The sequence below is a fragment of the Peromyscus californicus genome, unplaced genomic scaffold (assembly GCF_007827085.1).
Source record: "Peromyscus californicus insignis strain IS unplaced genomic scaffold, ASM782708v3 Scaffold_14__1_contigs__length_90479793_seg_2, whole genome shotgun sequence".
NCBI lineage: Eukaryota > Metazoa > Chordata > Mammalia > Rodentia > Cricetidae > Peromyscus > Peromyscus californicus.
In genome coordinates, this window is record NW_026294436.1 from 48,149,794 (window position 1) to 48,166,018 (window position 16,225).

At 37.0% G+C, this 16,225-nt stretch overlaps 1 protein-coding gene across 11 annotated transcripts in view; it reads right to left on the bottom strand.

Annotated features, from left to right (window-relative positions):
• Prrc2c (proline rich coiled-coil 2C) overlaps window positions 1-16,225 on the bottom strand; it is a 78,513-nt gene that overhangs the window by 47,070 nt on the left and 15,218 nt on the right. For 7 of the 11 annotated variants that reach the window (XM_052737397.1, XM_052737404.1, XM_052737399.1 and 4 more), the window contains exons 2-6: window positions 7,551-7,716; window positions 6,247-6,424; window positions 4,399-4,508; window positions 3,436-3,561; window positions 1,559-1,779 (exon numbers count right to left, since the gene is read on the bottom strand). In XM_052737397.1, coding sequence (XP_052593357.1) covers window positions 1,559-1,779; window positions 3,436-3,561; window positions 4,399-4,508; window positions 6,247-6,424; window positions 7,551-7,662 — 747 coding nt within the window. In that variant the 5' untranslated portion in view covers window positions 7,663-7,716. The remainder of the gene's footprint in view (window positions 1-1,558; window positions 1,780-3,435; window positions 3,562-4,398; window positions 4,509-6,246; window positions 6,425-7,550; window positions 7,717-16,225) is intronic. The other 4 variants (XM_052737406.1, XM_052737401.1, XM_052737398.1 and 1 more) reach the window with 2 other exon arrangements.

A 16,225-nucleotide genomic window follows, 5' to 3' on the forward strand; every position in this document is an offset into this window, starting at 1 on the left:
AAATTATCTTTAGTTTATTAGATCCTCCTTTTGATACTTCAGACATGATTAATTTTATGTGCCTTACAGCTTAAAATTTGGAGTTTGTCATACATTAATAACAGAAACAATTCCTAAATTCTCAACATATACTTGTGTTAAAAGGTGTTTGCTTTTGATAACTAGTGAAACACTTTTTCAACCAGAATCAGAGGCAACTGGTATTGAAGCCTCCTTCTCTTTCCTTTGCTTTGACATTCTAACATTCAAACCTGGAAGCTCAAAAATCTATAAGCAAATTCTAAAAATGAGGAGGTAAGAGTATAATCATTTTTAAAGATCAGGTCAGTTTGTAAAGTTTTTTTTTTTTTTTAAATCAGACTCATCCTTCTTAGGATGTTATCTTTCAGCACTGGGGAGACAAGGCCAGAGCCTCATGCACAATGAACTGGAACCCTCCACCTTTAGAAAATATTTAGCAATTCATTTCCCTCTGCTTTTCTAGAATGGTAAAACATGTCAGAAGAAGGAATAGAGTACACACAACTTAAAACAAATAATTCAAAACATAAAACAATGAAAGGAAAAGTATAAAAGACAGATGTACCCACAGGTAACAAGATCTCTAACAAGAAATAGGAACTTATTCCAAAGAATCAATCATTGCCTGGATCCTAATACTTAAGAATTCATTTTTTAATTTTAGCTGGTAATGTACTTTTTACCTGGTTGTCTCCTTTCAAAATACAAAAAATCCACAAATGAAATAGAGTATCTAGGATTGCTTTAGTAGCCTGAAATCATGGAGACTGGGCATTTATTACCGTTTTTTGTTTTGTTTTTTTGTAAAAATTAATTGAGGTAGGCGTAACAAGCATTGCCTATAATCTCACACTCAGTAGCCTGACATCGGACTCCTTTCGAAGCCTACTTGAACTTCATACAAATCTTGTCTCAAAAACAAGACCATACTATAGATTTAAAAATTTAATTAGAACTTAAACAGTTTTAACTTTTTTCCCCTAGCCATGAACTATTGCTTGGGCAATTTGGCAAATCCCATGAACCTCTTCTCCAAAAAGTTTTAAACCCATAAACCAAAGTACACACTGATACAAAGTATTACGGTAAAATTCTATTTCCATAACAAATAAAAGCTGTGATATGGCAATTAATATACGTGCTTCTTTTGTATGTTTGCTTTTGGCATAAGGTCTCACTATGTAGCCCTGGCTGTCACGGAACTCATGTAGACCATGCTGGCTTCAAACTCATAGTGTTCTACCTGCTTTTGCCTCCTAAATGCAGGGAATTAAAGGTGTAGGCCACCACGTCTGGTGATATATGCTTCTTTATTGACCCATAAATCCAATGTTGAGTGTAACGTTCTGTGATTTGTTAATGATAAAGCTACCTGTGCTGCCAATACATGTGATCTGCTTACTTTACTATATTCATAATTAATTTTTAATTTGATGTTAATGAGACCAAAGAAGCACAATTTCCCCTAGTCCAATTTTCTTCTTGAATCCCACAGTAGAAAATCCTTTTGACTGCTTGCATGTTCAGCAATACTCACATATGAAGGCATCATAGCTCTATACTGAGAAGCAAGGGCAGCCTGTTGTCCATTCAGCTTGGTCTGTGGAGGACCACAAGCTATCCTCTTTTCCACTACTTTCAGAATATCATTTTGTTCTGATGTTATAGCCGTGCTTTCATCCTGGCCAAGTTGCTTTTCATCCTGATCAGAGGAAGGTGAGCCAGCAGACTTACCACCATCTCTCCAACAAGCAACATCTGGTACGGAGAGAAAAAAGAAAATATTTAGTAACATAACAGTGACACCAACCAACCTATGCCCATTTCAAGAAAATGTCATCAAATAAATGCAGTAAAGAGGTGGCGGAGAAACTCAGTGTGGGTCTGCTAAGTCTCTTTAATGAATTCAGGCAGTCTAGAGTCGTGGCTTCCAAAGCAGAAAAATTGTAACTCAGGCTACCATGACAAGCCATCAGAGGAGGGCTATTAGAACCTCTATGAGCTTTATCAGTATTTTTGTAGAGGTTAAAAAAAAAAATCACTACTCTCATTTGCTCTACTGTCAGACAGTCATGTTTCAAGATACATGAGAATTCTAGCGGGAAGTAAGGTGAGGTGCAGCCCAGAAGAGTTGATGGAGATGCTCACATCCATTGATTTTCCGTCAACTATTACTAGTTACATGGGCCCAGGTGAGAGATTCAGTGAAATTATCTTGTTCAAATCCTTAACCAAGTAAAACCACTGTGTGCTTTTAAGGGAACTGTGAAGAGATTATTAAAAGAGACAGATATAAACAGTCCCCATTCTAGAAAAAAGTCCAATCTTTTACATCAGTCTCTCTATCACTTATTTTGGGGAAGACATGTCATGAACAGTACCAGGAAAGGGGCTGTGAGAGAATCCCTTAGTCATAACTTCTAACCAGGCTTCTTTTGGATTCCTAGCCTTCAGAAACATTGTTGGGTTCAGTTTGTTGACTCACTCTGCCATATTTATTAGGAGGCAATAAGTAACTTTTAGGTCAAAATTTAATCAAATGCAGAAATAATGGAGCTGACAAGTTGTAGTATGAATTAATTGATTACATTATGAAGGTTAAAAAATAAAAGTAGATGATATATTCAGGTTTGACAAGAACTAGGCCTAAAATGTGAAATACATTATAACATTAAAAATAAGAACCTATAAAATTTTTGCCAGAGGAACCTCATGAATAGAGTGTCTGTTGAAATCTTTAGTGATGACATTTACACGTCTCTCAAACATTTCATACTTCTAGTTAAAAATATGGACCTATAAAATTTTTGTCAGAGAAACCTCATGAATAGTGTCTGTTGAAATCTTTAGTGATGACATTTACACATCTCTCAAACATTTCATAGTTTTAGTTTCTTCTTTATAATGCACATAAAGTATCCTTCACTATCCAAAATAATTTATTTCCTCAGTCTGAGTTCAGAAAGCAAGAAACTGTGGAATACAAACAGAGTAAAGAAATAGACCTTATACAACAGAGAAACATGCTTAAAAACTTGTTACTGTAAAAAGATCAAATATGGCTAGGCACAGTAGCATATGCCTATAAATGCATGCAGACCTTGGAAGGCTGAGGTAGATGCATGCACTCTAAGAGGAAAGGGAATGAACAGGGCAAAAAGGATAAGATATTATTTACATACAAGAGACCTGGACATCTTAGAAATTTTGATTTAGTAAGTTAAGTATAATACATTTCCAACAATCTCATTTCCAACAGTGGTACTACTGTCGGTCCCAAACCCCAGTGTTTTAAGTAAATACAGCATTAGTCTCTAGAAAGTAGGAAAGTGATATACACACACACACACACACACACACACCAGCATACATGAGGTGATATCCCAAGATAAAACAGGTAGAAAGCATTCTCACTTGGTGGCCGTAAACTGGGGCCGGGTCCATAGTTTTCATCATTTGCTTCTTTTTCTTTCTTTTCCTGATCTCCAGCTGCCTGCAGACTGGGAAATTCCTGCTGAAATTGACTGTTCACTTGGATTCCTACATTTTTTTTTATTTAAATAAAAAATTAAGGTAACTTTTACAATGAAGATAATTCAAGCAACCCTCCCACGATAGCTCTTGCTTCTTTCTGATTAATTATTCCAATGATTGCTTATATTAATAAAACTATTAAACTGCACCATAGCCTTTGAAGAGTTAATGAACAGCCATGAGAAGACAAAACTCTTGAGAGGAAGGGGCCAGATATATACAGAGGACTAAGGGAGGCTGAACGGGCAAGTGAAAAGTTACTTTGTTTCGACTCCTCCTACTCAGGTCCAACTTCTTTGCTAAAAGCTTTTTAATAACTAGTTTAAATTGTATTATTGAAATACACCAATTGAAATACTAAAGATCACCAAGTCCCAAGCAAGGCTAAGATGCTTTCACTTCATTTACTACTTTATCACTAAATACCTAAGGGCATCTCACTATTCGCTTACATACTTGTTCATTTTTATAAGGAGTATGATAGCTACTACTGTGCTTTATGAACACTCTCTAATTTTTCAACACCCAGAAGTCCTGAAAAAAGTGTGAGACATTTAGGGAATACAATGTCTATATACAACATATTTGTATTGATCAGTGTTGAGGGTAAAACTCATGTCTTTTGAGTCATGTCTTGATACTTAGATTTTTTTTAAAAGGTAGAGGATAACTTATAGCTCTTAGATCATATATGACTTTTGACAAAGAAATTTAATTAGCCTAATAGAGTTTATAAGGCTATGAATATATCTCTTTGGCAATGCTTTCCACATTGATGATTTCCTACATGGCTGTTCAGTAACCATCAAACCTAACCAGATACCCCAGCTAATGTCCACTTACCATCTCCTTGCCCACCTTGCTTGTTACTGGCCCATGATTTGGGAGCAGGTGCTACTTCTGGGGGAGCTGCAACCCCAGGTTTTGGCTGTGCTGGTGATACTTCTGGTGCTCTTTAAAAAAATATTAATCCATTATTTCAGATATTACATGTTAAATATTTTAAAGCATGTAAATTAAGTGTGCTAACTTTGGCTACAAGTTTAATACTTATAGATTACAGCAGCATCTCTCATAAATGGTTTGCCCTTGTGTCATTACCTTTAAAGTTACGGCTGTTTTCTTCCATTCATCTCTACTTTTGAATAACCCAGAGATGACAGCTCTGCTTACTTTCCGTTTTGTTAAAGAAATACTCATAACCAAAAATTAGCCACCAATATAATGTTTCAAAGAAATACATATAAACAGAAATGTAAGTATATGTAGATATACAGTTTAGGTTGGAATAATTAGGAGTGAAGCCTAGGGAAACTCTATTTACAGTTGATAGATCCGTCACTGCATTACCATTCAAACGTAATAGCAATCTGTCTAATCCATTCTCATGAATAAAACATGATTAAAAATAGTCTATAATTTTATTCAATCCTTGTAATATGGCAATATTTAAAAATGAAAGGCAATTCAAGAGACTAAAGATGCCAGTATTATTTTTGGTACACCCAGCCCTAGCTAACTTGTTACTATAAAATAATTCCACAACCAACTAAGTTTCTACAAAGGTGGCCAAACATACTACATAAATTAAGCAGAAATATGGAAATTTGATAAGATCTATGCAAATAAAGCAATGTAAAACCTATCAACTCCTCAGTAACTTATTCAAGTTTTAAAAATTACTATTTAGCTCAGCTAATAATCTGGCACAAATCTCGACAAAATATTTACTGAATGAATGATTAAGGCAGACAGTACTAATTCTTGTTTTTCACTTAATAGATAATGCTTGAGCATCTATGATATATCAAGCAGTTTTAATGCTAGAGATAGAATTATTTAGCATCTTGCAATTTAGGCAACAGAACCAATTTTTTAATTCTTCTTTTTTTCATTTCTTTCAGAATCAATTTTTACTATTAGAAAGAGAATGCCTGATTTGAAGAGGGTGGGAGAGGAGGGAATGTGGTGCAGACTGTAATGTAAGTAAACTTGCTGATTAGCTACTATGTCATCTATTCTGTTGACAATGCCACTAGACTCCAAGGATCTAAAAAGACTGTAATGCATTCATTATAGTTGTATGTCTACTATATATTTACTTTGAGAGAGAGAGAGAGAGAGAGAGAGAGAGAGAGAGAGAGAGAGAGAGAGAGAATCTGTATCTTTTTTCTAACAGTGTTTCTCTTTGTAGCTCTGACTGTCATGGAACTCACTCTGTAAACCATACTGGCCTGGAACTCATAGACCTGCATGTCTCTGCTTCCCAGAGTTCTGGGATCAAAGGCATGTACCACTACCACCTAGCCTTATCTTTTTAACCCTCAGAATTAATCCAGGACTTACTAAAGCAGAGTGCTGGGTCCCACTTTATGATAAAAGTTTGTAGTAGATGTGGCAGGACTCATAAATTTGTTCCTAGGATGTTTTATGTTCATTTTCCATGTTGTTGCTAAGTAGCGTTATGAAGTCTCAAGATTTTATCATTCTTAGATAGGAGGCATCAGATGAGCATGAAAGAGCAAGCTGACTTGTTTTTTTTTTTCATCTGATGAAAGATCTCTCTGAATCTTAATTTTGTCATACAGTGTTTTTATATGTACTATACACAGAACTGTCAGCACACAACAGTTACTGACAGATGTTTCCTATAAAGTAATAAGTGTTCTTTTCTAAAAGATTTTGACTCACTTTTCTTCTTCATGCTGCTCTTGTTTTGATGCCCATCCTGTGCCGTCCTTCGGCACAATATTCACATTAGGATCGTTGCCTTTGTTCTCTGCTTTGAGACTTGGGAGGTTAGCAGGTGGAGGCATCCGCCGGGAAATACCAACTTTTCCAAGACTTTGTAATCCATGTCGAGCTGCAACTAAAAGATCAGTAACATCAATTTTCTTAGAACATCTACTGTAGTATCTATCCATTTTATTCTTCAAATATAGAGGCACAGGAATCAATGGAATCTCTGAATAGTCCTTAATCTTAACGTTAAGCTTCATAAACTCAGTTTATACACCCATAATGTAAATTGAAGGCAAAAAATAAATTATTCACTCAACAGGTAAGTTATCTTGGGAACCAAGCAAGACCTGTCTCAAAAAACAAAAAACACCACCAAGCCACCCAAATCAACCCCCATTTCTAAAAATGCAACACTATATACTATGGGCCTGGCAGGGGTTGTTGTGTGTGACAATGCTAGTTTTAAAATGCTTCCAGGCAACTTATTCTATATTCAAAACTTAAAATGTTGAGAAGAAAGCTCAAAGAGGTAGCACACATCTTTAACTCTACAGTCTGGAAAGTAGAGGCAGGGAAATCATTCTAGGTTGGAGGCTGGCCTGTTCTAAGCCAGATAGTTACACAGCAACAAGACCTTGTCTCAACACCCCCAATCCCAAACAAACAAAACCCACAAACAAAAGACTATTACAGAATAAATTATATTCATAAAACTGTAAATGTTCCTTCCACTTTTCACTGTAGTTTCATCAGCACTTTTCTTCCCTGTAGCTAAACAGAGTATACATGGCTCTGTGTCTTTCAATACGGTTTCTTTTCTCTAGCCAGCCAGAAGGGAGACTAAAGCATGTATAAATGGTTTTGTGAGGGGCTGGAGAGATGGCTCAGGGGTTAAGAAGACCAGCTGTTCAATTCTAAGCATCCATGTTTGGCAGCTCACAACCATACATCACCAGCTCCAGCAGCTATATCATTATCTCTGACCTCTGCAGTCACCTGTACTCACGTCTACATACCCAGATGAAGACACACACAGCTACATATAACTAAAAAATAGAAACCAATCTCCCAAAGGGTCTATGAAAGTGCATATTTTCAATGGTAAAATATTTAATTCACAGTCCTTGAAAAGTATGTGTATACATATAAGGCCAATATAAATGGGCTTGCCCTAACCTCTAATCAAAAGCAGCAGATACAGTGCCATCTACATTAACAAATCTATGAACATAAATGCTACTGGATCTACTCACCTGTAGTCTTCTGAGTTTCCAAGGACTTTCCTTTGTAAGTATTAAACAAACTGAGTGTTGCATACTTTTTCCCATCCTTTGCTTTTGTGCTCTGGCCTGACTTCTCCGACATTTCGGTGGAAACTCATCGAGTCCAAAACCTCCTGCCACACCCCTTAAAAGTACTCTTTGTGATACATGCAAGAAAGAAAAATAAGAGGAAATTTTTAATATTAGCAGACTAAAAAGTTTAATAAATTTACATCTCAGGATTTTTTTAAAAAGATAGGTATTGAAGGAGATATTTATCTTCAATACGTATGCCAATATTTTTATGACATCATTAATATAGGCCAGTGTTAACTAAAATAAAACTAAATAATGCACTTGACAAATACATTATTTACAACTGCTTCTAACTGTTAAATGGTATCCCAGAGGATAAGGGCTATAATCCTAAGATGAATACTTCAGATATGATGAACCTAGCATACTGTCTACTCAATAAAGACAGAATTTAACTTAATTTTTGAAATGACTGGCACATCAGACTACTAGACAGAATTCATGATAAAAGAAAGGAGAAATAGGGGCTGGAGAGATGGCTCTAAGGTTAAGAGCACTGACTGCTCTTCCAGAGGTCCTGAGTTCAATTCCCAGCAACGACATGGTGGCTCACAACCATCTGTAACAAGATCTGGTGCCCTCTTCTGGCCTGCAGTCATACATGCTGTATACATAATAAATAAATAAATCTTTAAAAAAAAAAAAGGAGAAATAGACGAATTATTTCTCATACAACTTCCTTTCAATTTAAAGAGATAATGTTCATGTGTGTGTCCTAGAGAGGCTGGTTAAGGCAAAAGCAGGGCAGGGGTTGGCTAATAATAGTTCACAATGGTTCACAACAGAAACTATTAATAGCTTAAAAACTATAGAATAAGAGCTAAGGACAGTACAATTTTCTACACACACATTTTAAAAACTCATAAGGTATTAGCCACGTGTCATACAAGGTTTTTTGTTTGCTTGTTCTGTAGTTCTGAGAATCTGACCCAGTACCTTATCCAATATGCTAGGCAAATGTTCTACCATCAGTACTACCTACAATCCCAGCCCTCCAGATATACATTAAATTAACCATATCTACTTGTCCTTTGATAGTTTGACTCACCTGTCATCAAAAGAACTACATGTACAACTTGAGTGCTGCCTGTCTGTCTTGCTATCTACCTACCTACCTACACAAATATGTTCAATTAATTAATCTCAACAGTGTTAATAATAATGAGGATTTTAAAAAGGAGGTATGTATCCAGGCATGGTGGCCCAAACCTTTAATTCTAGCATTGTGAGGTTGACTCATGGCCAGCCTGGTCTACATAGAGTTCCAGGCCATCCATAGTGACACACTGAGACCCTGTATCAAAAGGTGCTGGAGCTGGAGTGGGGAGATATGTATGTACTTACACAATCTAACCCACCGGCAAATTTTCAGTTTCATGATACAGCAAGAATTATGTACGGTGACAAGGAGGAACAAATATATTAAGACTCATTATGAATAGGCACATTTACACTGATTCTCAACTCTTGCTATACATTAGAGTTACCTGGACACTAAAATTATTCTAATACAGGAGTGAGAAGCTAAGCAGCAATGTGCAGTTCTAAAGTTTCTCAAGTGATTCTAATGTGCAAACAGCCTTAACCATTTTATCTTTTCTCTCACCCCAAATTAAGTTCTATTCTTCCTACTGTGGGGTATTAATTTTTCATCTCTGTAAGGACGTTCATCAAAGAAGTATTACTTCCAATACTAATTGATCATTCAAAATTACGTACTACTGAAGAGTGCATCCCACTGCCTAATCATATTTTTTCTCTTTTCAGAACATTTTTAACTGTACATAGAATATAGGGACATTTAAGGAGAGTGTTTACCAGTATTTTGTCCAGCATAAGAAAATAAGTTGAAAAATGAAATCGGAGGGTACAAATACTTAAATATTAAACAGAACTCAACATAAGAAACCCAAATATTAAGTCTATGAACAGAATTCACCAAGCAATAAAACCAGTGAGCAAATGTACTAAAATGTTCAATTCAGAAAGTCAGGCACGGCTGGAGCATGCTTGTAATCCCTGCATCTCAGAGTAGAAAAAGAGGCTCGCTCAGGAGTTCTAAGCCAGCCTGAGTGGAGTTCCAATGCTGACAGTGTATACATACATAAACTACCAAGTGAAGCTTCCTTGTTCCAGATGTTTACAGTAAGACACCAGTCGCCTAGAGAGACCTCCTATGAGATTAGCTATCTTCCATCCCTACCCCATGCGTAAGTGCTGAGGCTCCAGCTGGTGTCATCCATTAAACTGTCTATCAATTCTTCATTCCCTCCCCACCTTAATCAGGTTTCCAAGCCATGCAGGTTGCAGCACTGTTGGACATTTTGCTAAATGAAGTAAGTCAAAAACAGAAAGAACAACACCAGTAATACTAAAGAACTTCCTTTATATGTGTAAAACTCAACCAACCAATACATAGGAACAGAGTGAGAAAGTGCTAGGAGGTAGAGAGAGGAAATGAGAGCAAAAGAGCCTTGCAACTGGACAGCATGAATACAATTAAAGTATTGTATACTGCAAACTTAGTAAAAGCCATAATACCAGCATTTGGGAAGCAGAAGGGGTATCAGGAGTTCATGGTCATCCTCAGTTACATAGTGAGCTCCACACCTACATGAGGTCCTACCTCAACAAAATCAAAGAGTGGGTGGTTGGGTGCCTTTTTTTTTTTTTTTTTTTTTTTTGGTTTTTCGAGACAGGGTTTCTCTGTGTAGCTTTGCGCCTTTCCTGGGACTTACTTGGTAGCCCAGGCTGGCCTCGAACTCACAGAGATCCGCCTGGCTCTGCCTCCCGAGTGCTGGGATTAAAGGCGTGCGCCACCACCGCCCGGCGGTTGGGTGCCTTTAACACATGTCCAAGTAACAATGGGAAGCAAGGGATACAGTGATTTACTTAAAACTGCAGTAGTCATTTGGTGTTTACCAAAGCAGCACAACGTACACTTCAAATACCTACAAAAACCAAACTTTAAAAGGGCAAAACAAAAATACTCCTATAAATTATAAAGAAATTCTAAATCCAAATAAGCAATTTTTTCTTGAAAGCCACAAATTATTGGTTTTACATAAAATAAAGTAAAAACTTCCATGTTAAAATGGTTTTTTGCATAGTTAACATTCTGTGTAAGATGTCTTTCTAAACACCCTTCAATAGTTCTTTCCAAATAAACTGTAGAAAGTATACAGTGAATGTACTTTCTTAATTTAAAAAAAGTAGACAAAGGATCCACCATTCAGTACACTGGAATAAAGTAATTTTTTGTTTTCAGAAGCTACAAGTCACTCTTGATTTTGTTTCATTTTGTTACCTAGTATGCTGGGAGTGGGAGGAAGGTTGTTATAATATGATAATAACAATCAAAGATAAAGGCAAACTATAACCTTCTTGCATATAATGCTACAAATATACTTCTTTGTTGTTTTAAGACAGGGTCTCTCTATACAGTCCTGGTTGTTCTGAAACTCCCTATGTAGACCAGTCTAGAACTAAAATCAGAGATCCCATTGCCTCTGCCTAGGATTAAAGGCATGGGCTACCATGCCTGGCTTTATAATATAATTTCTAAAGGAACAGATAGGCAGCTAGAACCCAAGCAACTCAAAATGGGTGCCATCAAGATTTAGTTTCATTTTTGAGGATTAAAATGGGCCACAGAATTATGGCTATTTTGTTAGAACAAAGTAATGACCAACACAAATAGCACAGAGACATGAAATATATAAAAAAACATCAAACACAGAAAGTTTGGGTGCAGTGGCCCACATCTGTATCTCAGCACTGAAGGCTAATGTAGGACCAAGCCAATCAAGATCAGCCTATCAAATTCCAAAACCAAACCAAAAAGACAGATTATCATTTCTGTACATAGTATTTCCTAAAGAGAAAACTAGAAAAACTATGGTCAAAACCATTATAAATTTAATGAAAATTCCCATACAAAGACTTACTAAAGCTAAAATACAATATTCAAAGAATCACTTCAGGGGCTGGAGATATGCTCAGTGGCAGAGCACTTGTCTAGCTTGTGTGAAGCCCTATGTAAAGAGCTCAAGTACCACAACCAACCAACCAACCAACCAACCAACCAACCAACCAACCAACCAACCAAACTCCACTGGGGTGGGGATACAGTTCAAGTATGTGGATTTGATTCTCAGCATGCAAACAAACTGGAAGGTATGCTTAACAGCCAGCAATGTAATTTACCACAGTAGCAATGGAAAGTAGAAATATCATGTATCTCCATTGATGCAGAAAAAGCCAAAATTCATTTATGATAAAAGCTCAGTAAATTAAACGGAAAGGAACAATTACAAGACTGAATTGCTTACCCCTATCTCCTCAAAGATCAGAAACAAGGAAATGATATCCACTTTCCTCACATCTGTAATAAAATTCTAGCCAGGAGAAGTTAAACAAAAGGAAATCAGATTGAAAAGAATGAAGAAAATTGTCTTATCTGTTGATCATAGGGCAATATGTGTAGAAAACCTGTTAAGTGCCAGGGGAAAACTTAGAAAACACTTAGGGAGGTTTAAGAGCTGTTAACTGAAAACTACAAAACATTAGGATAGCCTAGATAAATGTACATATGTGTGTGTGTGTGTGTGTGTGTGTGTGTGTGTGTGTGTGTGTGTGTGTATGCATGCTACCAGGTTAATGAGCCAACACCTAACATGCGTGTACATGTGTGTCTGTGTTTTGTGTGTGTTTGTTGTATGTTTGTGCTTGGGTATGAATGAAGGAGGAAAGACAACTTGAAAACAAAAAGACAAGCTATAGTTTGGAGGAAAACAACATTTCCAAACTAACCTAATAAAGGCCTCTTACTCAGAACATACAGAGTTCTCAGAATTTAATTGGGGAAAACCAGTACTTTTAAAAATAGGCGTAAGACACAAGTGGCAAATAAGTCTATGGACATATTTAGAATTATTTTTCACTGTAACCACAAAATACTTATTCCACACCTTTAAGAGAACTAAAAATACAAAATAATGCACTCAAGTTTTGGTAAGGATATAGAAAAACTAGGATTTTCATACACTGTTGATGAAAAGAAATGGCACGGTGCAATCACTATGAAAAACAATTTATTAGTTACTTAATCCCAAAACAATTATGTTGAATGAAAACTGGGACCACTTCCACACATTAAATACTTTTTATGCTAACTATATCTTAATAAAAATAGACTTGGGGAAGGGTAAGGCAGGGTTCCATGTAGCCTCAAATTCAACCAAGTGAAAGACTTGGATTCTCCTGCTTCTACCTTGTTAAGCATTGGGGTTAAATGCCTGTGCCAGCATGCCTGGCTTTAAGTGGAGCTGGGAATCAAATCCAGGGACTCATGCATGCTAGTAGTCAAGTAACTGAACCAAATTCCAACCCCTAAAAAGATTTTTGTTATATTTTTTAAATTAAGGGCTCCTAGATTCTTTGCTAACAAAATCTTACTACTAAATCTATTAGAGCAAATACAAGCCAAGAATAGGCCAATAAGAGATTAGAGATGAGATTAAATCACCAGGCAGTTGTGGTGCATTGCTTTGATCCCAGCATTCTGGGGGCAGAGGGAGGTAGATCTCTCTGAGTTTGAAGCCAGCCTGGTTTACAGAGCAAGTTCCAGGTTAGTCAAGGCTACACACAGAGCAGCCCTGTCTCAAAAAATAAACAAGTATACTGGGGGCTGTACAGATGGCTCAGTGGTTAAAAGTACTTACTGCTTTTCCAGTACCTAGCTCCATTTCCCAGTACCTACATCAGGCCTGTGATTCTAGCTCCAGGGGAGCTGACACTTCTGACTGCATGCAGGTACATACACTCAGGCACACACACATAAACACAGAATAATATTAAAAATGGCCTATAAGTGATACACACATTTAGTATCAAAGGATGGGAGGACTGCAAGAGGTGATGGTAGAAAAAGAACTAGTCTAGCAAGACAGGGAAAGTGAGAAATCAGCAGCCCTGACAAAAAAAAAGTAAATGTATGCAACAGACAGCATAGGAGAAGGAAAAAAAAAACAAAAACTCAGAACACAGTAAGGGGGAACTGGCATGAAAACTGTTCAAGACTATAACCCCATAAATGTAAGAGAATCAATTAAAATTTTAAAAAAATCTGTGACAAGACACACATGCAAATTCAAAACCAATATTGCAAAACTATTTAACAGAAAATACTCTATCAAAACACAATGAATATAAATCATATTTACACTCCAAGTCAAGTATTTCTATTACTAGACAAAGCAAGAAGTTTAAAAAATGGGTCCAACATAGCTGTGGTTACATACCTCTGTTAGTCCCAGTGTTTGGGACATGGAGGAAGAGGGTCAGGAGTTTGATATTATCCTTTGGCTACACAGTAAGTTTTAGGCTCACATGGGCTACATGAAAAGCCTGTCTCAGAACAAAGAGCTATCCAAACAATGAAAGAAGAAAAGGTAGAAATAAATTAGAAAACAAAGCCAGTAAGTTCAAGAGCTAGTTCTTTGGGTTGTGGGAATCAAGCCAGCTATAGCTTAGTGGTCAAGCATTTACTTATCAAGGCCCCAGGTGCAATCCTCAACACCAAAACAAACAAACAAACAAAAACCATACAAAGAAAAACAAAATACCCTCCCCAAGAACACAGATGGTCTAATTTTAAAAACTAAGATAAAATTAGTGAGCCAGGATAGTGTCCCACATCTTTAATCCCAGCACTTGGAGGCAGAAGCAAGAGTTCTGATTTGAGGCCAGTCTGGTCCCGAGTTACACAGAGAAACCCTGTCTTGAAAAACTAAACCAGATAAAACTATTGGTAAAATGACACACAAAATCTAAGTCTTAAGAAATAAGTTATCTAGTAAAACTACCAATTTTGGCCCAGAAAAATCAAAAGAAGAGTTGTTGAAAAGTTATCTAGCCTCCCAACTCCCACCCATTTCTGGCTTGGCCCAGACAGCCAGTTTCACATGGGAATTCTGGAGTCCTCTCAACAGAAGTCTTAGAACAGTGCTCTAGTAAGTGAAGACTACTGTAATACATAGTCTTCCATGGACCAGAGATACAACAATCGATCATTAATAATTTAGGGCCTCATTTTCTGGTGTTGTGATTTAAATGACTAGAGTATCATTTCAGATGGCAACAATGCCACAAATTAGGGCAACAGCATGAGAAAGGTGGACTCACTTCTGAGTAGCTGGTCACTGAAGGCTTCTCTGACTTGGATCCAAAGGTGAGGAAGACAACTTTAAAGATGACGAAAAGAAGAGACAAATACCCCGAGGCCCTAAGATGCCTATGGTGTTCAAAACCAGAGAAAAGAAAAGCAGAGGTGAATGAGAAGGGTCAAATTTTATCTGTGGAACACACATGAAAAGTCCCATGTGATGGGATGGTGTGCATCTGCAATGCCAGCAGCATTCCTACAGCAACACGGGAGGTTGGAGGAGAATCTCTAGGATGCTCATGAGCCAGCTAGTCTAAACATCTGGCTGCAGAAACAACAAAGACCCTTCTTCAACAGAACTGTCTCAAATGTTGTCCTCTGACCTCCACACCTGCACTGTGACAACTGTGACACATACCCCAATCTCTCTCTCTCATACACACACACACAAATGCACACGAACAAAGAAACTTTTAAAAAAGTACCACAAAGACAAAGGCACCATTTGTCTTTTTATAATATACCTTAACATTAAAACATCAAGTTGGGCGGTGGTGGCACAAGCCTTTAATCCCAGCACTCAGGAGACAGAGGGAGGCGGATCTCTGTGAGTTCGAGGCCAGCCTGGGCTACAGAGTGAGTTCCAGGACAGGCTCCAAAGCTACACAGAGAAACCCTGTCTCGGAAAAAAAAAACAAAAACAAAAACAAACCATCAAGTACAGCTATTAGCTTTCAACACATACCTGATATGTAAATGTTGCTGAATGAATATATACTCTGAAAAGTCTTCTTTGTGTAATTGGATAAATTTATATTTGAGAAAATATACTAACTTGCTCCAGCAGGTTTAAAATAGTTTCACTGGCTGAGGCTTTAGTATCCAAAGATAAATGTATACAACACAGAAGTGTTGGTGTTATCCTTTGGGACTAGTGTTAGAGGTACAAGTTAATTTTAATACTGTGCACAGTAGATTTATATGTGCCTGTGATGAAAGGTAAGTTCCTGACAAGGACGAGACGAATGTCATAGTAAGTATGCATACGTTTGTCTATTACCTTTCTAATTTTTTCCTGTAAAACACAAGACTCCCTCACAAGTTAAGTCTTTGCCCATCAGCTCCTTTTCTATGTTCACTTGTAGCTGTACAGGTCATACTTTATGGAACCTGTAATCAACAATCTGTAAGTAAAACAAGAATGTGAGTGGGGAAAAAAAAAATCAAGTGGGTAAAGGGCAGCAAAATTCTGAAGGCTTCTCTGAGGTGACATGAGCTAAAGACAAATCAATCAGTGCTCTCACTCAGGAAGTACAAATTTATCAAAGATCTTAAAAATAATCTATGCCGGGGGTTAAGAAAATGTTTCAGTAGGTTCCACCCAAACATTAAGACCCTAGCTAGA